The 26,790-nt window shown below is 37.3% G+C and overlaps 1 protein-coding gene across 1 annotated transcript; it reads right to left on the bottom strand.

Annotated features, from left to right (window-relative positions):
- Positions 1-2,437: 2,437 nt before the first annotated feature.
- On the bottom strand, positions 2,438-14,354 carry hcn3 (hyperpolarization activated cyclic nucleotide-gated potassium channel 3). The gene is made up of 7 exons (XM_044137605.1): positions 13,897-14,354; positions 8,718-9,147; positions 6,700-6,861; positions 6,373-6,591; positions 5,085-5,231; positions 4,427-4,667; positions 2,438-3,257 (listed from the first exon to the last, which is right to left on the bottom strand). Exons 1-7 carry the CDS (start codon positions 14,352-14,354, stop codon positions 3,049-3,051), a joined length of 1,866 nt encoding a protein of 621 aa, XP_043993540.1. The 3' UTR covers positions 2,438-3,048.
- Between the last annotated feature and the right edge of the window lie 12,436 nt (positions 14,355-26,790).

The following is a 26,790-nucleotide window of genomic DNA, read 5'->3' as shown; positions in this document are numbered from 1 at the left end:
CAAGTTGTGTTGCTTTAGTATGTTTGACCAAACCTGCGAGTCTTTTGGTGTATTTAAGTATGCTGTACTGGTGCACAGTTGTCAAATATATTTGTAATTCATTACATTTATGAGCAAGTCTTTAAAAAAGAAACGTTTAAGTCAATTGAGGGCTGTTTTTCTGTACTGGATCAATGTTTTTATTTTTTGAAACAAACAAAAAATTAAAACTGAAAACTAATTTTGAACCTGGGAAAACAAATTATACGTAAAGTTTATATTTTATTTAGCTCAGATACTTGTTTTATTCAATTAAATAAAAGCATATTGTGTCATAATTAGAATCTCAAAGTAAAATCCACAAAATAATAAGTGCCAAAATAAGACACTTATCAATCGTTACATCACGTTAACCTGTACATCCAAAACAACAATTTAAAAACAAAAACAACATGGCTGTAACTTTCGAAAATAATCCCACAATTATACTTATTTTGATATTTCAGAGATTGCCTTTTCATATTTTGTGTTGTTACGTCAGATGTACAAAGTAAGCTAAAATGGGAAGAGAAATTGTGATCAAAGTAGTTGAGTTGTTACAATTAAAATCTCACACACACACACACACACACACACACACACACATATATATATATATGCACTTAAATATATGTGTGTGTGTGTGTGTTATCAAACTGACCTCAGTGCTGACATGCTAACTTTAGTTAGCATAGCGGTTAACCTTGTAGTGGAATAAAAGCAGCGGATCCACGGAGCTACATGCTAATTTCACACACATAAGTGCTAACTGGTTAATTCACTGTATATCTATCAGAGGCAGATGTCTAGCCTGCAGCAGGATCAATAATAACCAACAAAAACAATCCGCCTAACTTACCTTCTGTCTACGTTAGAGGTTTATGAAACACAGCTCTACAGGAAGCAGAGCGAGTGACCCGGATATAGTTAAAAACAGAGCCGCAGAAACTTAGGTTTATATATGGACTGGAAGAAAAAAAATATTTCATAATATTAGTCTGACCCTGCTACAGAGCATATATAACCTGTAGTAACTCATAACAATGAATGGAACTTTTTAATTTTGTGAATATTATGTTGTGTTATATGTAAATTGAAATAGGCTGTGACTCAGTTACATATTACTTGAGTAATATTATTATGAATACTGCTACTCTTACTTCAATAATATTTCTGGATATGACCCACTATGAGTTACTTCACTAAATGAAGAATAAACATGTTTTTACTGAAAGGCACAGACACACATACAGTTTATGTTAAACTGAGATTTTTTTGTCTGTACACAAGCTTTGTCTTACAAATTTTCTGTGCCTGTTGTACCATTTGGAGGTGAAGTACCGACTGTAAATATTGGTTTTATACGTTTTAATCATGAGAAATTTGATCTAAAAAAAGTCATTCTTATATTTGTAATTATGTTCTTTACTTTCATAGTAGTCTTTAAAATGTCAGAATTTGCTCATAGGTTTATAGTTTTATTTGTCTAATGACATCATTTTTAAATGTGAAATAAAACATAATGATTTGTTACTCAAAATCGTAAGCAAATGTTTTCTTTATACAGTGTTTTACTCTTACTTTAATAATTTCTTGGACAGCCTGTGTTTGCAATTTAACACATAACCAAAGTCACTCCCTGGAAAAAGTCCCTGAAAAGACATTTTAATGTAAAAATTACCAAAATTACAGGAAAACAAATATCTATAAGATTGCACCAACATCAGATCTCTGACATAGCACTGAATTATTTGCTGTTATTTAGAAAAACATCTGCATCATCAGCCATCTGTGATGTACAGCAATATTTTCTTTCAGTGCTTACACTCTTTGCACAACACAAAAATGATTCAGATGGAGATAAATACAAATATAGAGTGTCTTGGAAATGTAAATAAATGCTTCTTTAAATAAAAATAAAAAATCAATGCAAAGTGTACAAATAAAAGCTAATAATCTTTGTCGCTCTATGACAGCTGCTTTGGAAAACTCATTATTATGTCAGAAACATTCATATTTACTCTGCATAATCAGTGCAAGCAAAATATAAACATTCTGGCAGAAACCCAGTCAGAGAAAGACTAATTACAGCTCTGCTAACATGCAAAGCAATTTGTCCCTCAAATTTAAATTTTATACAATTGAAAATATTCTCACCACTCTACTAAAGACCTGTTTTAACCAAAACACTTCATAAACAAACTTTATTAGCAGGATCTTAAGCATGTAAAAAAAGAGGCAGTTGATGAAAAAATACAAACAAACTCAGTTTTACCTTTTGTCCGCCTGCCTTTGCCTCTCTTCCTGGTGAAAAGTGCTGGACAAGAATCATATATCAGCAGAATTTAAGCGATTCAATCTGGTAAAGTAATAACAGACTGAGAGTTTTATTCATTTATTCATTTTTTTGTGCGTCTGATCATTTAAAAATACATTATTCTTTGAAACCCAGTGTAACTGCAAATCCTGACAATGACAAATGAGAAAAATAGGGTGATGTAAAAGTTCAACACCACCTGCAGTCACAGTTGATTTAAAGTCCGGTATTACATCACTGGAGCTTATCGCCCATCGGTATTAACCTCCATGTGACACAACATACAGATCTTAGGGATCATTTGAATCAGAAAGCTTTCTGATGCACCACCATCTGGTGCTCCCATTCCAGTGCTGGGCAAACAGAAATCCAGTCCTTAATGTCCAGTGGAATATTTGGATGTGTTTCTGCTTGAACACCTGATTTATATGGCTTGCAGTCTATAACTTTAAAAAAAAACATGGATCCATTCATACAGAAAAAAAAGAGAAAAAGCAATGACAAGGGTTTCTTCAGTTTGTGAACATTAATAAAATCCAAGTAAACATTATGTTGAATTTTAATATTCAAGTGACGAACTGTAATTAATGAATGTGCAATAGTTTCTATCAAGTGACGCAGCATTTAATAACATCTGCATTTTTTATTTTCTTGAGATCTGTTAAAAAGTGCTTTATCTGTCTGGCAGGAGTCTCTGTCTCTTTCTTCCTGTTTCACTCAGGCTCAGTTGTTGGAGGTTGATAACTGGATCTACGTGAAACTCGATCCAGTCGCTCCACAGCCACGCTCTCAAACGCCCGCCTCATCAGAGGATGCTCCTCCAGGACTTCGTTGAAGTCGTCAACGCTCAGCGAATAAAGGCGACAGTAGGTGTCGGCCCTCACGCTGGCCGTCCGTCGGCCCTGAGTTAGTAGGCAGATCTCTGAACCGAGAAAAATAATTGGTTTAGTCATAAAGGTAGAAGAAAAACTCGACACACGTTGAAGAAACACAAAATCTTTCTAAATATTTTTGGTCTAGTTTCGAGTCCAAATATTTTAGTGCACTTGAAGTAACTTTTCAACAAGATATTGGAGCTAGTTTTAAGTCCGTAATTCCTTAATATTGACTTAAAAATATACTAGATCCACAGGCTGATTATTTTACTTGTAGTATTGGAAAAATGTCTTGTAATACGTGAAATAATATGCCAGTGGAACTAGTACTTGTTATTTATATCAAGAAATAATTTATTTCAAACAAACTCCTATATCTTGCAAAAATGCTATTTGTAAGTTAGTTTTGTCTTATTTCAAGTTTTTTGTCTTATTTCAAGTGAATTTTTCTTGCTTCCTCAAGAAACAAGGTCCCCTTTTGAAGAACCACTTTTGCTCAAAGTGCTCTGTCCGTGAGAGGATCTGTAGTTTGGAACTCACTTCCTGTTGATTTAAAATCTGTAACCAGTTTAATACGTTCAAGAAACAAACAAAATTCTGGTTATGTCAAAAACAAAACTGTACCCATTTTTGATGTTTCGTGGTTCACTGTTTGTTTGTAGATGTCGTTAACATCCTACTGTGCTATTTTAAATGATTATCATTTTAACTTTTAGAGGTACTTTTTAAAAAAGTGCTGCAAATTAGCTGTTACTATTGCACTATGACGCAAACATGGGACTGCTGTTTTGTTCAGGTTGTCTATGTCAATGTGTGTCTGTCCCTATCAAATAAACTCAATAAAAAAATAAATAAATAATTCATGGTAAGATTTAGGGTCTTTTTTCCACAGTGCTAGATAAAAACTACACTGCAAAATTTATTTACAGTTTAATTATAATCAAGCAGCTTGCACATTATCGTCATTGCTTTTGCAGAGTGTAATATTTCATAAATTTTAGTTTTTTCTTTTAAATGAAATCAAGTCAATGACGAAAAATTACATTTCCCATTAGAAAATCATTAGAAATAGTAAAAATTAGTTGGAAAATGTGGTGAAGTTACAACCAAAGGCTTGGTGGTTGATTAGAAGCAGGGCAGCAATAATCTAAATAATGAAGCCTCTCATAGATTTGATAAGTAGCTGAATAGAGTTTTAATACTCCACTGTATTCACCTCCAAAGTAGGCTCCATCACTGAGCATTAACTCCTTGCTGCCACGCGGGATAATCGTGACGGTGCCGTGCTGGATGAAATACATTTTCCGACCCAGCGTTCCCTCTCGTATTACATAGTCTCCTGGCTGGAAAACTTCAAAGCGTAGCTTGGTCAGGATCACGGTGACAAAGTGAGGGTCGGTGTTGGCAAAGAGTGGCATGTTGGCGACAAGTCCACGGCAGTTATAGCTGACAATCTCCTGCATAACAGAGAAAAAATGGACAGAAAAACACATTTTTAGTTTTCTGCTGTGCATGTTGAAGACTGTTGATAAAATGTATGACTATTAACTAATTTAAGGTGTCAAACTCCAGTCCTCAAGGGTCGTTGTTCTGCAACTTGAATATTTGATTCTGGCTCAACACACCTGAATGAAATAGCTAATTTCCCTCCTCAGCTTTCAGTCAAGTTCTGCTAATTTACTGTACTTGCATTTTATATGAAGTATTACATAAACATTGTGGCAATGATACAATAATTATGGCATTTAAACTCATGGCACTTCATGCATACACTCTGTCTGCACCTTAAATTCTAACAATAATCTACTCTCATTAATAACTCCTGGAATTAAAAGAAAGAACAATCAAAGTTACATGTCTGAAGAATGACCCACCTCCTTCAGTGGGTCGCTGAGTTCTCCCAGTATGCTGTCTTCATCAAACATCTTGCCTTGGAAGCGGTGCTCATAGTAATCATGAATCCTCTGCCGCACATCGGCTGGCAATTTATGAAACGACATATACTGCTCCACTTGCTTGTACTGCAAAATCACATAAAATACATTGTGACTCGACCTTCATGAGGATGGAGTCAAAGTTCTGTGGCGCTTATATCAGGTGTTGTGAGTCCCGTTTCCTGCCATGTGTTTGCTGAATTACATCACTGTAATTAAAATTATTCCATTTGTTTTGTGTTTTTTTTTTGTCTCCCATTCTAAGTGGATTACAAACTCATTTGTGATAACTGTCTGCTATCAGTGGAGGTGCTGCCATTTGTTATCATCTGCTCGGTTTTATCATGTGAAAATCCCCAGTAAAAGGTCACAGTGAAAATCCATTAGACAGTAAACATGTAATATGTAGCGCTCTATCTCTGAGCAAAGTTTGAAGACATAAGCAAGCCTCTGATCTGAAACATGACTGTGATATTAAAACTCAAAGCCAGAGGCACATTAGCATCCATGTGACGCTTCTGGAACACATTATCCGCTAAACATTTGAGTGTGTAGCCAAAAGGTTTTAGTCTTAAACATTTACAAGAGACCTATTATGCTAAATTTATATTTTTCACGCTTTTACACTTTCTTTAACTGCTCCTAGAATCACTTAGATTCTAGGAGCAGTTATTCAGTGTCACAACTTATTCAGTGTTGTGGTTTTTTGGTTTTTTTGGTTTAGTGGTTTTTTGGGTTATAAATTAATGTTTTTTTGGGTCTGGAAAATTAGCCGTTTCTAAAAACTGCTGGTTGTCAAGTGACAATCAACGAGCACTGCGCCGTTACTTAGCGATCACTGCAAAGAGCAGCCCGTCACCTAGCAACGCAAGCTGAGCTCCAGAATGTTCGGTCGGCAGATTTTACCGTTGAAACAACAAAACACTGAAAAAGACAAGTGTTTTCTTGATGACTTACCATTCAGAAAGTATCTCTGTATAATAGTCAGAGACGGTTGTATAATTAAATTAGCAGCTTATTTGGATTTAAAGTGACAAGAGCCAATAAAACAGCTCATTCTGAAACAAACTCAAAATAGTCAGATTTGAGCAGACTAAAATCTCATAATCTAAGGCTGACTATGTACAAAAAAGAATTATAAAAATGTTTTGTACAGCCCATAGACATACCCTAACCTGTTCAAGGAAACATAATAGGTCATATTTAGGGTCTTGTCAGAGATAATTACCTTCTCCTGATACTGGCGATGGGATGCATCCAAAGACTGGACCAGGTTAGCTGCGTGACCCAGGAACATGGCATAGCAGGTGGCCCCAACAACCATGCTGATCATGGTGAGCCAAACATCGGTCAAGCCCTCTGGAGGGTGAGCACCGTATCCTATACATAACATGTGACTCATGGCCATGAACAGGGCGTAGGAGTATTGTATATGCCAGGTGGCATTCTGAAGAGAGGAAGATTTTATTTAGGTGTGATTGTATTTATGTTATAGATATTCAATTATTCAATTTTTTCCTTTGAGGTTAGACGTTTAGGCAGAGCCTGGACTCACCACCATGTTGTTTTTAGATATCCAACAGTCTGGAGGAAAGTCTTGCAGCATAGGAACCATGAAGGTCAGACAGCCATCCCAGTGACACAGCAGCAGCATCATACCAATCAAGTTGACAATACGCACCACAGCACTGGCCAAGTCATAAGTCATGTGGAAAATCTGTAACAGGAGAAGTTAAATGAATTCAAGTTCAGTTTTTTTAAAGGCTGAAAGATATCCAAGTGCTATTATAGAAAACTTTTCAAAAACAAGACAGATATAAATCACAAAGTATAAATGGGAGTTAAAAGGGAGAAATAACATTAACAGATTAGAACACAAAATGTATTGAGAAAATAATAACAAAACAACTTATTCAGTGTTGAAAAACAGCAGAAAATGGAAATCAATTAAAAAATTGAAGGCAAAGTTGCCTGTCTGACATACTAAGACAACTTTTACAAAGCTTTGTCACTAAACACTCAAGTTTCTTGTTCTTCAGCGGTACAACAGGACAGACAAGTCTGATGGGAGAAACTGAGTTGTATGCTGCAATGTGCCAGCTCCAGGCAGAAACCACACTTTCTTCATATTGTAAACATGATTGTGAGGCATGACTAAGTCCGGTATACAGTGAATGTTACGATAGTGAAGACTGGCAGAGGTGAGTGCAGAAACACCCAAATGGGTCACGGATAGCTTAAAGTAGAGTCAGTTAGATCTGAACTCAAGAGCATCTGTTTTCTTCTCATTGTAACTAACACAATTTGAGCCATCCACACCTTGGTGTCATTAAGATACAATAGGAAGGGCTCAGTGGAAGGCAGGTTATTGGAGTTCACAACAATTAAATCTCACAGTCATCAGGGTAGCGAAGGGATACTATTTCATGTTTCCTCAAAACAGACTCAAACAGAATAAAAGGCAAATAAAAAGAAGTCCAAAGATTGACCCTTGAGGTACACCAGAAAAATTAAAATAAAGGAGTGGCAGCAGACTGAAGACAATCAATTGCCTAATTTCCACTAAGCAGTACAGCTTCGGTTGGTGTGGTTCAGTATGCTAACCCCTTTTCCATTGTCAAGTGTTACTCTATTCACTTAATGTCTGGTTCGCTTCGAGCCAAATTGGGTTTGTCATCATTAGCAGTGGGTTCCTCTCTATGTGGACGTGAAAATGGGCAGGAACATTGTGGGAACATTGCTGTGTGAACAAGCAAAGTCAATGTCTTTTTTTATCCTTACACACCAGTTTCTCTGAAATGTCTTGTATGTCTTATCACGTTGAAGCTTTATGTGCTTTTCTCCTCTAGATCTGACCATGAAATTAATGATTTGTAGCTCACCATCTTTCCAACTGCTATAGTCTCATCAGATTATGATTAAGTAGGGCTGGGCAAGTGATCAATAACACTATATATTGGGAAAAACACACGATCAATACCAATTGATAAAATGTTTAAAAACTTCACTGAACCTGATTCAGAACTGAACAGCATTCTGGGGGATGTAGGCAGAGGAAAGACTTTAGTTGCTCAACCTCTCATATCTAGCTAAGCAAAGTTGGTGGAATCAACTCACTGACACGCTCTATGGTTACCTAGCAACTCACTCATTCTTTGGTTACCTAGCAACAACCTGTTGAGTAACTTGTGCAGCAGCAGTATAAGGTTTTGCCACCATTCCTCATAAATGCTTAAAAATAAAAAATAACAGCATGGAGTGAAAGGAGAAAATTAGTACAACAGCTCAAGAGGAAACTGAATAAAACAGGAAAGGTCAAGTCACCAGTTGACCTTTTGACAATGGGTTTTCAATACATTCTGGCACAACAGGAGTTTGATATGGCCCAAAATGAAAATGAGTTTGATACCTCTGCTCCAGACAAGAGATAAGAATCACTCAGATGAAGCAGTTAAATAAAGAAGTGAAAGGGTGACAAGGCTCCTTGAGTGAGTTGCTGAAAAGATGACATTCAAAACTTAGGAAACAATACAAACCAAGGGTGCAGTTTTACTTTCTGTCTCATTCTTTTACCTCTTCCCACTGATGGATGTATCGGATGAGACGTGAGAGTCGGAGAAGACGCAGCAGGCTGAGGATCTTGGTGAAACGCACAATCCTCAGAGCACGGGCCGTCCTGTACACATCAGACGACTCATGGCGGGACTCCAGGTCAACGATTAGAAAAATGTAATCAACAGGAATGGAGGAAACAAAGTCTACCAGGAACCAGGTGCGGAGGTAGTGCATGCGGATCTCTTTGGGGTCCAGAATAATGTGACTGTCCTCTCCTGGGATACCGGTACGAAAGTTAAAAACCAGATCCATGAGGAAGAGCGTGTCGGACAGGAAATTGAAGATAATCCAGGGCATGGTGTTTTGGTCTTCAAAGAAGGTGATTCCCCAGGGCAGGATGACCAGATTACCCATCATCAGAAGAAGCATCACAATATCCCAGTAAAATCTGCACAAAACAAGAGAGATTGATTAGATCTGTGGTTCTCTGATGAGTTTACCTACAAAACCTAGACTCTCTAGATGTTTAGGTTAATCTTCAGGTTCTCACACTAATTATGAAAGAACTCTTTGTTTACCTTAAATAGACATTTTAAATGAAGGTATAAATCTCAAAAGATTTTTGTATCTAACCTCTTTGATATGAAAATCACATGACCAAAAACACCCACTCTAAACTCTCAGTCGTTCTTCATCCAAAGCATCAAGTCATTGTTATTCTGCAGCTGCTGTAATTAGGAAAACTGACCTGTCTTTCCGATATGCATGGTTGGCTGAATTGCGTCTTTGACAAGGTTTCATGTCTCAGATACGAGAACGTCATCATGTGTTATATTTCCTTCATTCCATGACAACAGATTACAAGTTTTTAAATTTAATTTAACTTTGTTGAACTTTCTAAAGAACCATTTCCAAACAGGTTCCTGACAAACTCTACTGAACCATTAATTAATGGACATATATTTTAGAGTATATGAGTGTATTGGCAGAAAGTGAAAGCAAATAGAAGCAAAGTAAAGAAAAAATATAAAAATAGACAAAATAAGAAAATGAGAAGAATCTGTATCGACCGATACTAAACCTCAGATATCTGTATTGGTATTGGAAGTGAAAAGAGTTAATCCCTAAACAAAACCTGGCAGAAGATGATTAGAAATACTTAATACTGCATTAAGACAGGAAAAAACTACCATCAAAATGTGTTCAGGTCAAAGTACGTTCTGTGTTAATTTGCTCTCTCACATTAAATCATACTGTCATAAAACATCCTTCCATTGGTTAACAAATGTTTAAAAGGTTTAATTTATTAAACTTGTTAATTTAAAATAATAGCTTCATGGTTTGAACTAATTTCCAGGGAAAGACATCCATCTCATTATTCTCTGAATAGTTTCTGTTACAACAATAGCCCCTGCCATTAAAAATGAATACTGCTTGCCGTATACGTTGAACAAGCCATTGAACAGAAGAGCGTATCACTCCCAGTGGAAATGTCTGCCATGTAATTTGTGTGGAGCTGTGACCCTCATGGCTTCACTCTCCATTCATGCTGGTTCCACTGGCCTATATGTCTCCAGTGTCTCGTTACGCACCAAAGGCTCGGTCTGGATTTCCTTACAGATTTTTTACATCACTCACAGATTGCTTTTCTGGCTCTCTGTCGCTCTTTCAATTTCTCTGGGACGATAACTGAATATCGGCTGGACTAATTTTGATTACAGCATTCTTCCCCTTCAAGCAGACCAAGAGGAGATAAAGAACGAGTTAATTAAGATTTTCGTTTTCCTTCCCATTCATTCCTCCTTCAATCCCCGTTTGGTCGTCGTGTCTTCCATGTCAACATGCTGGTTTACATGACTACTTATGTTCCAGCGGATTAGTGGCTACTTCCTGCTGCTAATAACTCCACCGATGACTCTGAAGGGTTTTACAGCTGCCCATGTGGGCCGGGTGTTCACATTTATACAAGATTAATGTGCAAGTGTAGTTTCAGCGGCAGAAAAAGCTTTTAGATCAGATATTAATGGTTTATATTGAGAAACATGCAGCACTGATGTGTCATAGGAGCTTGCATATTTTGTTAGATTATAAGTTAAAATATATTTTATTAGTATTTTACACTACAAAAACACAAAATCTTACTTATTTTTGGTCTAGATTCTTAAGACGAAACTAACTCACAAGCAACATGTGGGCAAGATATAGGAGCTTGATTTAAGTCTATAATTTCTTAATTTTAATGACAAAATACTAGTTATTCATAAAATAATCTACCAGTGGAACAAGGTATTTTTAACCATATCTAACTAACACATTTTAAATCAATATTAAGGATTTATTTACTTCAAAACAAGCTCCTTTGCTGAAAAGTTACTTGTAGGTTAGTTTTCTCCTATTTCAAGTGTATTTGGTTGTAACAAGAATAAAAAATTAAATGTAGTTTTAAAAATGCTTAAATAAAAAAAAAGTGCATTCAGGTTAAAAATATTTTTCTCTGAAACTCTTTTGAAATATTTTTTAATCCACTTTTGCACATTCTTCTTTGCAAAATAGGTAATAGTAAACATTTTTTTGAATTTGCCACTGACTTGGTTTGTTTCAGGTCTGGACTTTGACTAGGCCATCCAAACACAACAATACGAATTGTGCTCTGGGAAAAATTTAGGGGTTGGGACATTATTTTATATTCTAGCATGGCTGTGAACATCTGTTCTTCTCTACTGGCGTGTCTGTCATCTTCATTATTTGTACTAAATTGCACACAATTGGACTATATTTACTAATAAGGGAATTTCTTAAGATGAATAAGTGCAATGGATTTTAATAATGGGAACCAGATTCAAAGTGGAAGAAGTCAAACTAGACTTCAAATTATTTTTTTAATTGAAAAACATGTTATTTCCCTTCTGTTTTACAATTATGCATCGTTTTGTGTTGGTAATATACAGTGAAGTTTGAATCAAATGTGAAGAAGTTCAAAAGGTATTTATATTTTTGCCAGTCTACAAACTTTCCAAATCTTCTTGCTTCCTTGTGGAGGAACCCATGTGAACCTAAGCTGTAAATGGGTGTGGTGCGGTTCCAACTGGTCCATTATAAAGAGGAAGCTGGACCATAAGGTCTAAGGAGAGCAGGCTCTCTGTAATCTCCCCCTCAGCTGTCTGTGTATTATTGCATAATAGAGCAAGATGGGAATTATAGGGATTCTTATGGGCATTAATCCCTGTGCACCGGTTTATCCTCCCTGTCTGGTAACGGCCTGATGGTTAAAAATTGTCCAAATTTGATGCCGGGTATCGTTTATGACCTCACGCCGTGGCTGTTCTGGGGTCACCATTAAGATGGTGTGCTCCAAAAGCGTGGCGATTCAACAAAACCGTCCCAAACTGAGGCTGAACACGAGTAAACGAAGGTCAAACGTTCTGTTAAAATGGTGAGGGCCAAGAAAGAGATTCTTATGAACTGGAAAATATTGAGTCACGTTAGAGTTGCATGATTAATCCAGTTGATCTTGCCCTAAATACTGTATCATTAATGAAATCCCTTCATCGCCTTATCATGTGCTACAAACCATGACATCAGCTGATGTCCTTGGAGAATTGGGCCTCACAATCTGGTTGTTTGGCTGCGTTTGCTGCTTTCAAGGGAGGTTTATAGAAAAAAATGGCAAATTTGGAGACCGTAAAGAGACAATACGATGTATTTTCCAGCCACATAGAATAATTTATAACACAATCAAACCTTGAGTTGTTATTTAAAAAATGTGCTATATATGAAAAATAACCTAAAAGAGATTTCACTTTATAATTTAACAAATTGGGCTTCTGTCTCTTTCTGAATCTCCACCTTCAGGACGTCATCACAACATGGCTCCTCTATTATCACTGTAACATTTTTTTTTTGTTTTTTTTTACCAGCGTTACACTGAGAAGTGGCTCGTATGATGAGCTCTGCAGATACACAATTCCACCAGGTGTTTGCTAATTGCTGCTGGCTAGTCTGAAGGAGTTCAGTGGGGGAGGCATAGGGGGTTGCAGCTCTGTGGAGCAGAAGCTTGGAAACTGCAGCTCTGAGGAGGAGCTGCACCTCGAAGGCGGGGCTAAGTCCACCCAGGCATTTAGCACAACTGAATGGTTTCCATGGAGATTAAAGGATTTCTCAAACATGCATGAAAGAATCAAGACATCCTAAACATCCTATGTTTAGGATGAAGAAATAACATTACAACATGATGTAAACCTGAAAATGTCTATTTTTACAAGAATGTATCAGACCCATTGTAGATGGAAAAAAGGTGTAAATTTTCATTAAAATAAATCTCTGAAATACTCTAGAAAAAAAACAAGGGCATTTCTAAGTTTGAAAAATTGGAAATTTGCAAGAAAATCCACCAAATATTTTCTAGAAAACGTTTTCTGAAATAGTTGAAAGATTTTGAAAACTTAAACTCAGAAATGTACTTGTTTTACTAGAAAATTTCTGAGATTAATCTGAAAATTGAAACTCAGTAATCTTTTTTTTATAGAACTTTTTCAGATTAATCTATAAATTCCATCCATCCATCCATTTTCTTTCCCGACCCTAAATGGGGTCGGGAGGGTTGCTGGTGTCTATCTCCAGCTGCGTCCCGGGCAAGAGGCGGGGTTCACCCTGGACAGGTCGCCAGTCTGTCGCAGGGCAACGCAAAGACTTACAAGACAAACAACCAGGCACACACACACTCACACCTAGGGAGAATTTAGAGAGACCAATTAACCTGACAGTCATGTTTTTGGACTGTGGGAGGAAGCCGGAGAACCCGGAGAGAACCCACGCATGCACAGGGAGAACATGCAAACTCCATGCAGAAAGACCCCCGGCCGGGAATCGAACCCAGGACCTTCTTGCTGCAAGGCAATAGCTCTACCAACTGCGCCACTGTGCAGCCCTAATCTATAAATTTTTACGTTTATTTCCCTTGTAATTTTTAATGTTTCAAACTCATAAATGTCTTTGTTTTTCCTAGAAAATTTCTTAGGTTACAAATTTGGAAGTCTTTTAGGCGGAAATGTATTTTTATTTTAACCAATAACATATGTTGTTGTTCCATAAGGCTGCCCCTCTAAACAACACAGATTTATTCCCCCCCCCCCCAGTAACTTAAACAATTTTTATATTTTGAATCAGGACCTCCATGGTCATCCAAACTGAAGATTACCTGAAATCACTGTAGGGGTGGATGATCCACACCCCAAAGCTCTTGACCCTGTCCTGCTCTGCTGCAACCCCCTTGTGGCTGCCGAATATGCGCAGTGAGAACTTGTTGACGCCGGGCTGCAGCATGGAGCCGAACTGCTTCTGGAAGTACGTGGACTGATCCTGCAGCAGGTCATCCAGGCCGACCTCGGCCTCTGCGCCCATGTCCAGGGTGCCGTCCGGGTCTGCCGTGTAGTCGTCATTGTGGGTCTTGACCAGGGTGAAGAGAGTCCGGGAAATGTCGCTTCTCTTCTCGGTCTTTGGAGAGGGGGAGCTCGGAGGAGTCGTTCTCTGGGAGCTGCTCCTCCATTTGGAGAAGCGCAGGCTGCTCCAGCTGCGGTGCCGGGGGGTCTCCGCTTTGTGAGCCGGACTTTCCCCGGTTCCTCTCTGATCGTCTATGCTCCTAGAAGGGCTGGTCATTTCTGTATGGTTTTCACTTAAAACTGAAAAAAAGTTGAAAGTTTCTTGAGATCTAAATGTTTACTAATACTTCCATTTAGTATTTTGTGTCCAAGTTAAAAACTACAACACTCAAAGAAAGTGAAAGCCTCAAAGTTATATATGAAAAACTGGAAAAGTTGTAAAAAGTTTTTCTGATGAATGAATCCTGCTCCGTGACAAACCGCGGATGTGTTTTCCTCTCGAATGACCAGCAGAGGATGGATGCAAATTGCCACAGAGGACTCAGTGGCCTTCTGTAATCGGCTTTTTGTCACAGCCGCGTCTATTCAACCCTCTTCCTCCCTCCCTCCCTCCCTCCTCTTCCTCCCTCTGGTGGAAGTGGCCTCCCTCCCCTCCTGAGAGGAGAGTCCCACTAAGTGGTCTTATGTTGCACCGTCAACATGCGAAATGTCTGAGTGAGTCTGAACAAAAGGCCTTAATGAATAACTCAACACAATTGAATTGTTTTTAAAATGGAAACCTATCACTTCACTCACAACTTCTGGTTGATATTAATGAGGAGGAATTAATGTTGAGGGTCGTTATTTACACAATTTATCTGCTAACTAACGCGTTATATTGAGGAATGCTGTTTGTAAAGTCACACAGTGAAATAAAAATAACAGCGATATTTAAGTTTATCATATATTCCCCATGTTATTCATGGTGACATGCAATGTCAGAGTTTCAAACGAAATGTTTGGCTTTCAAATTGATGCTAAAGTTTGGCTTGCAAACTAAATATTTAGCTTCCAAACTAAATTTATGTTTTACAAACTAAACATTTAAATTGAAATTAAATATTTATTTTTGCTAACTACATATTTATCCTTTAACATTGAATTTGAAAACCAAAAATTTAGCTCAGACTTAAACAATTAGTTGGGAACTAAACATCTTGTTTGCAAACTAAATATTTGGCTTCCTAAATATTTAGTTAATACTGATCCTAACAATGCACATGGTTGCACAGCACATGATTTATGGATTTAAAGGATCCAAATACAGACTCAGAGGCCAGGACACTTTAAGTATTTGAATGCAGCACAGAGAAACTGGTTGTTTGGTTTACTTTTTCAGTAATTTTGCTTTTATATCTTTGTTTTATTTTTTACCCAAGAACAATTAGATATTAAAACAAGTCAAAACAAGAAATGATAGTTGCATGTGATTTTGAACAAGTATTTAGAATATAGATATATATATATGCAAGCAGCTTAATGGAAATACCACCTTAAATGTAGACATATGATGGTATTTAGTGTCCTTATTCGAACCTTAAGTAACATCCTGAGCAGATTATGTTTGTTTTTATTATAGCAAGCATTCAGGTTTTGTTTTTCTACAACGATCCCAATAAATTACTTATTTTAAGTTTTCTTAGAAACAAAAAAGTAAATGTTCTGAAATCTACCAAGGCAACACATGAGATTATGGTTTAGAGATCCCCCACATTGACCTGTGTGCACTTGTGTGTGTTATTGTGTCTGCGTGGGATCAGTCATAATAAAGTGCAGACTCAAACACAACAGATGTAGGGTTTGAGTTTTTATGCTTCTTTATCTTCTTATTCTAAATCCTCCATTTAGTAAAGCTCTTCTCAATCTAAAGAAACCTTTCAGAGTAAATACAGGGTTCAGATTTACTAATGTCATGTTTATTTGACTGCTGCTGTGGCCAAACAGAATCATTGATTATAGATTATTGTGTAACAGTTTTGTTTTGAAGATGTCTCCACTGAAGCGGCTTGTCTGGTTCAAATGCAAAAACTTGTTGCACTTCTTTTTATGTGAAAACAAATATGGATTTTGAGTATTATTAACCTTATGACAGATTTTATAAAATGCTTTTAGTATTTTGAGGGGCGTCAAACATGAACGCATCAAACTCTAAATACTTTTAGATGAACTTCTGGTCAAACATCTGAATCAAATCCAATTCCCTCTTAAAAATGTTATCAAATCCTGCAGAATTCAGCTGTTTATTACTCTCACAATTAGACCTGCATGTATGTATAGATTCTGTTTTTCAGTAATTCCTGCACTTTTTATTTTTATGGTACCTGCATCCTGTCTGCATTCATACTTCATGACCTGCAATGTGATACAAACCAGTTCAAACTTAGACTTAAAAACAAATTTATTCATAATAATAATAATAATTTACAAACACTACAATACAAGTCGAAACAACTAGCTCAATTTTCTGGCGTTTTATTTGAGATTTTTAAAAATATTTAGTAATGGTAAAAACGCCTTCATATCATCATGAGGTTCCATTTCTGCAAGTATAAAATGTTTTTTTTGGAGTTTGTTACGGCTGTGGGTTTGTGGTTTTATCTTCTTAACTTCTCTGAAGCTGGAGTTGGTTTTGTGGCACAAAAATTCCTGAAAAACAGAACAATTTGTTATTTTTTAGTGTGTAGCTACATTTTCTAAAAACGTTTGATGTGTTTCGTTAAATTGCGTCTTACACAAGAGTTTCATTCGATGTCACATATTTGCATATCGGGCTGGGTGCTGATAGTTTGGCGTTCAGACTGATGATCTCTTGTTTCCAGACTTCAGATTCTGCATTAAAGGTCGCTTAAAGAAAAAGAAAGGAAGCGGGTCAGAATTGAGCTGTCGTTCCTGCATTTGACCACATGGTGGCAGAGGAGCAGCATGTCTGTGTTTCCTACCTGTGGTGCTTTTGAGCGTTTCCTCTAGAGATGCCAGCTCCGCCTTTGTCGTTTCCTGTATGGGAGAAATGAGAAATCATGACACTGCATGTACATTTTTACATATTTAGAATATATCTTAAATGTTTCAGAACATTTCATACAGTCATACAGTGAGGATAAAATAAGGTTGTGTGTGGGTTTTATAGTGTAAATGTAAATATCTGATTTTAGCTGCAGGTCTTGCCATGCTTAAGGCGTTCACGTTAAATTTATAAATGTGTGTGAGTGAATGTTGACTTCTATTTTATAAGGTTAAAGTGTTAATTTGGTGATTTAAGTCGGATATCTTTTCTGCTTCTGAGAACAAATATAATGTCAAACAGTTTCGCCCTCCGGGTGTGGACACTCCCTCCATTTATTTGTTGTGTAAATTACTTTCATGCTACGGCTCTTGTATGAATTCAGGTTATGTTTGAAGCACTGAAGGAGTCATAAAGCCCAGATCAGGTGGGACGTGACGACTCTGACCAGCAGCACCGGCTCCATGCCCAGCATCACGATGAAGAGGTGCTGAACGATGGAGACACCACACCTCATCACCGGAGCGCTTCGTGATCCTGTTTCATGACGGGTGTGGTGCCAGTTGATATGGGGCAGCATAAGCAAATCAACCACAAACATAAAAGAAAGTATTATTAAAAAAAAGAGTCCATTCAGCAACCCGTAAACACAGGAGGAAGAGAGTTATGCAGTTATGCATAATTATGCAACACAAACAAAAGCTTCTACGTATTTTATCTAGATTACAGCTGGGTCCTCGATGTTTGATCTTCTGATGCTTCAGGTAAACCAACAATATATGCATGAAGCTATTTGCATTTAGAAAGATTGCACCAATAAATTTAAGGAAAAAGGAAATTATAAAAGACACACCAGGGATGAGGTGAAAACTATTTAAACATTATGTAGCTTTATGTTATTAAAGCTAAAGTTTAATCGGTAATACTTTTATAACAAATTTATGTCAGTTCATGATTTTGTGGTTAATGTCAAGTTGTCATAACAAAGACATTTTGAATAATGTCAACTTTGTATCAAAAGTGTCATGATTTACCGAATGATACTTTATGACAACAGTCAGAAATATTTATGACATGTTGTTATGAACTGAAAGTGCCAAACACACCCAGAAGAAACAGAACCAGTATCCCGTTATAGAGGTTAAACCTCCATGCCAATGTAAATATCCCCCAAAACATGAGGCGAGTTTTTTGTGAATAATTAGGAGCTATGATCCACAAACACTAATCCATGAATAGACGGAGGTCAACTGCATTTCTTAATTTCTGTTTTAACCTAAATGTGTTTGAAAAAAAAAAAAGCGCTTTTGCATCTTTCGGAAGCAGAAAAACAGGCAAAGTAGAAGGAAATGTATGTTAAAACATTTTACGATTTGCTGCTGACATGCGGCGTCCTCAGATTTCTTGTCCTCCAGCTGCTTGGTGAGTTTGGGCAGGTTAGCCTCCATGTCCTGTAACCTCTGATCCCCACTTGTTTTAATGTCCTGCAACGATTTTTTAAAATTAATTTCATATTGAAGTTTGACAGAAATCGCATTTGTGGCTGTCGTCAGCGCTTCGTTCTTCTTGGTTAATATCTCCATCTCTTTTTGCTGGCCCATGATAACCATCAGCAGCCCCAGGCTAATTAGGATGAAAAAGCTGGAGACGATCATCAAGTTCTGCATGGCTGCGTCTGTAAAGAAGAAAACAGGCACAGTTAGACTTAAGACGGGCAGGAAAAAGGGTTTTGCAGCAGGATTCTTATTACTAGCAGTGGAAAACAAACATTTAACTTCCTCTTTTACAGCCGGCAGTTCTCAACACCGTTTATTGTGAAGTCACTGTATTGTCAGCTCTCCTCTGTTCCTCTCTCCTCTACGCTGATGTTGTGGACAGGACAGAACAGGAAGTGTAGGCTGTCATTCCAAACTCTATTTACATGTGTCCCTCCCATTATTCAGTTTTCTTTTTTCAGTCATTCATTAAACCTGCAGTGTAGCTTTTGACCAAACCTCTTGAGGTAACAATGCAGGAATGCACTTTGGCCAATCGCTCATTGCTGTACTTCTCCAAGGCAGCAGGGTGACCTAATAGGATTGGACCTGGCTGACTTTGTGAGGGGCTTCGGAGACTCTTGGTTAAAATAGGAGCAAGTTTATTTACATGTATGCAAAGGGCTCTGGTTCTTCATAGCACTGCTAAGTCGTGGAAAAGTCTCTGGACCATTCAGTGCATGTTTCAGTACCAAAAACACAGATTTAAACAGAAATACTTGGTCACAACAGTACTACTCCACCAAAAACAGAGCAAGATAAATGCTCCTAAGTTAAATAACATATTCTTTCTGCTTCATAATGAGAATTTCTATAAAATTGTTCTGATAAATTGATAGGTTTTTATTTTAATTACAAATATAAATACTTAGGACTGTAAAAAAATGATGTCTGCTCTCAGAGTGTGTGTGTGCCTTTAAGTGATGTTAGCAGCAGCAGGAAGCGTGCCGAGTTGGGGAGCAGATGGCCTGAAGCCAGAGTGACACCTAGCAGGAGAGGACATCAAAGACTAATGGTCAAAGTTTTATGACCTAGAGGGACAGGAGAACTGAAGTTTACGACCCACAGGGGGGTCTGGAACTGAGCCAGAGAATCTCTGGAACTGGAAATGCAGGATGATGCCATTGTTTAAGAAGAGACTTGTGTGTTGACAGCTGTGTTTCCTGTTTGCCGCTCCTTCTATGCAAATGATTTGTTACTTAAACCACACCTCAATGTAATAAATGCAATTGCAAAAGAGCACATTAGAACTGGTCCGGAGACAGAGATAAGGAGATGTTCCTGGGCAGAGTTCTCCGTTCAGTTGTAAGAAATTTAACCGCCTCCCTGTGTTCTTATTTTTTTTTGACATTTGAGAATGTCAGATTATAGATCTGACATAAATATACAAAACTTAACTTCAAACAACATTTTACTGACTTTGGTGGATTTAATTATCAACTCGGGTTGCACATACATCTAGTAATTGCAAGTTTAAGATAAAGTAATGCTCTTCATTGCTGAAGTTTTTCTTAATTACTCTGGTCAAACTGGTCACATACTATACAATATTAATCCATTCCATATACAGGCAACCCATATGAACCTCATATGTCACATTTATGAACATAATCTTCAAATCCTCCACTTAATACCGCGCTTACTCCTCTTCTCAGTTGTTTTCTATCCCTTTATTTCCCTCTATCTGCACTTTCACTCAGCTACTTTCCGTTCTTATCTGAACACAAACCCTCCAGTTGATTTGAAACATTTCTCTGTGAGCAGTCATCATGCAGTCAAAGGAGCCATACAAAAGCTGCAAAAATAACAACGAAACCTCATACAAGTTATCATTACCACATCAGGAGTGGCTCCTACAGTTTGGTGCGTCCATTAAAAGACATCTAAGGTCAACCTCTAAAGAATAATGGCAAGAGGAAAGGAGAAATCCTCGTATCTGATGATCTCCATGAGTTCAGGTTCTCAGGTTGTTAGTCCATGCAGAGGGTTTTTTACCAAGTGTTAGAAAGTAAATTTTTTTAAAGTTGTTTTTATTTGTCTAGTTTTGAGCCCTTGAAATAAACAAATTGTTAAAAACAAACAAACTAACAAAAGGTACTTTGGATTTTATGCCATGTTTTTGTTCAGCTAACTAAATTAAAAGCTGAAAGTTGTTTTTTTTATTCCACTGTCAGTTGTTTCATTTGAATGCAGCTGCAATAAATTTAAATATTGGTTTCTGTTACTATGCAGGATAGTTATTCAGAATGTTTCAGCTAACTGTCTCTTCTGACCAGCTCAGCAGTTTCTGTCTGTTCTCGTTACTTTATATGCAAAATTCCCACCGGTTAGTTAGCTGAGTGAAATCTAATTGTAGTGTATTTTCTACATTACCGCAAACTCTCACTAAATACTCCCATTATGGCAGAATAAAATGCATAGTACTTACTGATACTTTCTTCCTTTCACAGTACTGCGTCTCTGGAAGGATTTTGACCTCAGACTGCAAACAAAATGAAAATCAACACTTGAATTTCCTGCTTGGCAACTTAATGGCGCTGCCAGCCCGCCCACATGTCAGAAGGTACCCAATCCTGGCTGACAGGGAGATCCTGATTGTCTGGAAAACATTAACAATCTATTTTCTGACTGTCAAAAGGTGAAAGATGCCAACCCAGTGGGTCTCTTGTTTCTACAGACCTTTCTGTGACTTTATGACATTTCAACATTATGATGAACCTATACAGGCACAAGGATTTCAAACATTTTTTCACATCACCAGATGAATGGTGAACACTAACCCCTATGTTATGCGGGTAGTGATGTCAGATGGTGAACCGCCTCTTGCCCAATGACTGCTGGAGAAAGAAACCAGCATCTTCATCTTTGTTGGAAGAAACTTGCTTGTCTAATTTTTTTTCTTTTTAAAAGAAAAGAAAAAATCCAGTTCAGCAGCCATGTAGCAATATGGAATGTTATTATGATAGGGGTTTGTTTTATTTCTCTTAGCAAAGCTTAACTCCATTAATGCAGATTTTAGAGCAATATGTACTTCCTTTAAGAATACATCTTTTCCAGAGGTGCCTTTAAAATTGTTTTTACTGAGACTTTAGACAAAAACATTCCAAAGGAACCGTGAAGAAACAAGAGGCTGCTGAACTGGCTCAGCCTGCTGCCCTAATAAAAGACAATACTGGTGTTTTTAGAAAGCCCTGAGGAATTAAAACACAAGATGATCTGGAAGCAAGATAAGGGTGACTGAGGACATCTAGAGAAAACACTTTGGAACAACAAGAGATGCCACAACTGCAAGACAAAAAAGCAAAAAATGAGATTTTAGAAGCATAGCAAAGGAAACTAAATGTAATCAAAAGGAAATTAGCCATACTAAGACCATAAATGCGGATGAATTACTTTGCAAAAATATGACTGAATAAAACAAAATGAAGGCAGAGTAGAACTGTGAAAAACAGAATAGTTTCCTTCCAAGGAGCCATGATTTTTAGCAATGTTATAAAGTTTTACAATTCTCCAGAAAGAGTTTTTCTTGAATAAAATGCCTCTTTTTAAAGAGTAGAACAATTAACATTTCAAGTAAATTATAAACTACGCTAGTCAGCAGTGAAAAATACATGCCTGACTTAAAAAAAAACATAGGAGCTTAAATCTCCAAGAATTTCTGACAGCTCGGTCAAACAAATATCCATTCATTATCTTTTTGTATCAGACAATTGCGTCGCTCACACTAAGCGAAGAAAAGACTTGCAAAAAATGCATCCAAATGTGAATGTAAGATTCTGGGATTAATTCCCCTTTTATACATTCTGGTAAATAAAATAAACAAAATGTGCAGCCTGTTTATAAACTTGTAATAAGAAGTATTTTGTTAGAAAAATCTGAATCTTTTGGGTCAGTAAAGAACTTAAATGTGTCATTGAAGAACATGTTCTGCTTTTTCAATCTGATTATGATTGTGTAACAACCTACATTTAAACGTCACTGTGACAAATACTTGTTTTTACGTGTTATAATTTTTTTTTTTTTTACTCTGAACAATGTGCATCATGTATTATCTTCTTATATGAGTTGTTAGGTGTCATCTGTGTTTCTGTCTTCCTCTGGAGAAGCACAAGTAAAGGTTTAGACAACAGTAGCTTGGATAAATCGACACGCCCCTCAGGTCAGTGGAAAAACGTATTATGACTGAGACTGCACCTGAATACCTTCCACCCACAGTTTGTAACAATAAGAAACCACATCATTAGCAGTTTTGAGTGTGATACTATGAAGCACTCACTCACCCAGTTTCTCCAGATGGTGGATAGGTGTTTAAAGCATCTTTAGCTTTTTGGGAAAAAAATTTACTTGATTTTGATGATAGAGCCAATTAGTAGCCTGAGCATTCATGACAGGCTGTGCTAGCTGCAGTGTAAAGGAGAGAAAGGGGGAGGAGGAATAAGCAGTGGCACACAGAGGGGCAATTGATTGTGCTTTGACCCTCCTCCTGGCTCTGATTGGCTGTTGCTAGTTGGCACTGGCAGAAGGCAAAGGAGATCCTTTTTCACAGATTATCTATCTTATGCCAAACTGTCACAAGATAATGACAGTTTCAACAAATATGAAAAAAAAAAATTTTAATTAAAGTTACATACTGCAGCTTTAAGCTGCTATTGCAAAGTTGCTTTGTGCTGCTGTCAGTATTTCCCAAAAAACTATTTGCATGTGGCTAAGTTAAAAAAATATCTTTCTCAGTGTAAAGATAAGAGGCGTCCCATTTACAATACAGTCAATACAACATTTGCAAAAAGGCTAATCATTTTAATCAATGAAAGGGATGATTTATGGGGATTTTGACAGACTGTAAGTGTGGGAACAGTTGTATTTTTCCAGGGTTTTTCCTCTGTTATTTTTATCGCCCATCAATTTAAAGCCAGACTGAGGCGAGGTTTCTGTGCAACTGATAAGACTCCACTGTGATAAGGGACACAGCTGAAAATGAAACCTGCCAAGTGCAGTACCTCTTGTATGTTAGCTCCACGGCTACGTGCAGATGTGTGCTCATGCTAAAGATTTGAAAGTGCCAAATAACAAGAAAGTTCTCTGTATTTAGCGACATCATGTTGGGTAAAAAAAAAAAAATACAGTGCAGAACCTTTGTTCAACTATTAGTTTAAATAATAGAGTGTTCTAGTGGTTTTGCTCTTTTGGGTTTCTCTACTTTTTCAGATTAGTGTGGTTCATGTCTCTGGAGTACGTCATTGGTTGATGTGGTTTGGCACTGTGTTTCATAGTCTGCGTATTCCGAGTGTTGAAGGTGGCCTTGGAATGGTACAGTTTGAGTTTGTGTATGAGCCACTTTCACAAAGGAAACAGGCAAAATAGCATACTGATCTGCACCGGCCCATACCACACCGCTCAATGCAAATGAGGCATGAGTGACTTTAAATGTGGCATGGATGTTGGTGCCAAACAGGCTGGTCTGAATAGCACAAAATCTTTTGATCTACTGGGTTTACTAGCACAAACATCTCTAGGTTTCCAGAGAATGGTCAGAAAAAGAGAAAATACCCAGTGAGCAATGCTTGTTTGACTTGATGGTGTCAGAGGAGATTGAGCAAACTAGTTCCAGATGAGAGAAAGGTGATTGTAGCTCAAATAATTACTCAATATGTATATATACGAAGGTGTAAAACATAAAACGTCAAAGCCGAAGGGTAACAGCTGTGAAAGACCATAGTGTCTGCCGACCATCTTGACTAAGAACAGGAATATTAGTTTACACTATTAAAACGGCTCAACAAAATAGACAATCTAGTCTGATGAGTTACAATTTCAGCTTAGCATAAACAGCATAAAAGCAAGGATCCATTCTCTTTTATCACCGTAATTCACCCAACATCTGATGGCTGCTTTTTACAAAACAAAACGCCATGTTAATAAAGCTTAAATAATCTCAAACTGGGTTCTTGAACATGAGAGGTTCATGACTTGAGGTCACTACAGTCCAGTGACCTCAAGTCAATTTACCAACAGGGTAACAATTTATTTGACGGGGTGTGCATAAAACTGACATGACACTGTCATAAAGTCCATTAAAAGTGCCAACTTTGCATTATCTTGTAAATAATGACACTTTAATGCAAAGTTGGCACATTTACTGGACTTCCAATGCAACTTTTCAAGCAACTTTGCATTAAAAGTGTCATTATTTACCAAATGATACTTCATGACAACAGTTATAGACATTCATAAAGACTCCTTCATGTTCATGGCAGGTGTTATGTCATTCTTATGCACACCCCATCAAATAAAGTGTTACCACCACCAGCAATGTGTACCTAATAAAGTGACCAGTGTGCCTGCATTATGTTGTCTTCTTAGTGTTTGAATTTTGAACTTTTTGCTGCACTGTTTTTCATACTAGCAGGCTTTTTTCTACCCTCAGCTGGAGGCTTTTCATGCTGTCCTTGAAAACACCAGCAAAAGCATCTCCTAGTTAGACTGACATTTGTTTTACCATCACTTCCCAGCAACATGTTGCCCATCCTGCATCCCTCCCGCACCAGACAGAAACCACATTTCTTCAACCACTGCACTCCCTCTTTAACCTTTCAGACAGTTCTTTCTGCACATGCATTCTTCTCCAGTAATAATATAAATTGGTCAGTGATCCCATGACTAACCTAGTTCGAGAGGAGCCTACTTTAACAGACTCAGGGTTGCACCGAAACATCGCACAAGCTTTACTTCAACTGGAGGCCCCATTGGCTTTTTGATGATTGCCCTGACAGCTCTTCTGTGTTCTGATCAGGAAGGTAACATATTTCACACTTCTCAATCATTTGAACTTATCGCAATCTTAAATCTTCACTGCTTTTAGTCTTTTTGTTGCTTCGTCTTCTATTTCTCAGAGACAAAGACAATTACTCTACCAAACGTTCAGTACCCACCTGCTGCTCCTACTTCAGTGGATCTCAGTGCCATCTTCCAGAAAGGTCATTGCCATCCTAGATATCTTCCAAGCTACTTTCCTCGGTCCAGTGCCAGCCATTTTGTCCACCATGGAAAGTCCATCAACCACCTAGAGTTATGGTACAGTTTGTGCTGTGGAAAGCCAGAAGAACAAATAAACAATTTTTCTTTCTACTTTGACTGTTTTCAATTTATTATGCATAGAAGAGAACCAGAGCAACTCAAACCACATTAACCAATGTATAGGAAGCAACTACACTTCCCGTTTCATGCATTTTCAATATAAAAGCATAAACAAGCCGCTACTTGTGAAACTTGTCTTGAGTCAACATATTTCTCTAATTACTACTATTTTTGGTATTTTACTTTACAGTTGTTTTTCAACATATCTTATATGTAAAATAATATTCAATTTGATTCAAAATACTTCATTAATTCCAGAGGGAAGTTAAATATTTTAACTGATATGGTCCAGGTATTTTGCTGACAGCTGTGGTCAGGAAGGATCTCCTGTAGCAGTCTGTGTTACGGTGGTTCTGAAGAAGCCTCTTACGGTTGAAGAGCTCTGCTCTTGAAGAGGATGCTCAGAAATGTCCTCATTCATTTATAAAGAATCCTTTACACAATAATGTATGGAGATTCTAGAACACAACCTGTGATCTTTATCAAATTGTTAACACTTTGTGTAGTTAGAATTTTATGATCTTTAAAAGTAAAAGCATATTTTACTTTCTTAGTGGCTCAAAGTAACAGCAGAAGTTTATTAAAACACTATAACTGGGCTAGTTCTTAGGCACAATCTGCATTAAAATACTAGTGTGTGGCGAGTTGTCGAGAACATAGAGAATGAATAACAATGAGATCAATTTTTCTGGTTCCAAACTCATATTATTAGAAGGACAGACTATTGATCCCAACGTTTCTTCCATTTTTGGTGAAAGAGCTAAAAAACAATGAGATTGTTTAGATCTTTGACAGTAATCATGAGTTCACCAATGCTGCTACAAAAAAGAGATTGATTTTTCATCCAGTTTGACCAGTTCAGCTAAAATATGAATTTATTTATGCTTCTAAATGTAAAACTCAAACAGGACAATACAGTCCAAGCAAAGTTGGGCTATGGCCCAACATTGGACAATGGGCCAATTATGGGCCATTGTCAATTGCCCATAATTGCTTCAGCTTCA

This window comes from Gambusia affinis, linkage group LG14, assembly GCF_019740435.1.
Source record: "Gambusia affinis linkage group LG14, SWU_Gaff_1.0, whole genome shotgun sequence".
Taxonomy (NCBI): Eukaryota; Metazoa; Chordata; class Actinopteri; order Cyprinodontiformes; family Poeciliidae; genus Gambusia; species Gambusia affinis.
The sequence above is the reverse complement of the archived record's forward strand: the minus strand, read 5'-3'. Positions and strand labels throughout refer to the sequence as shown.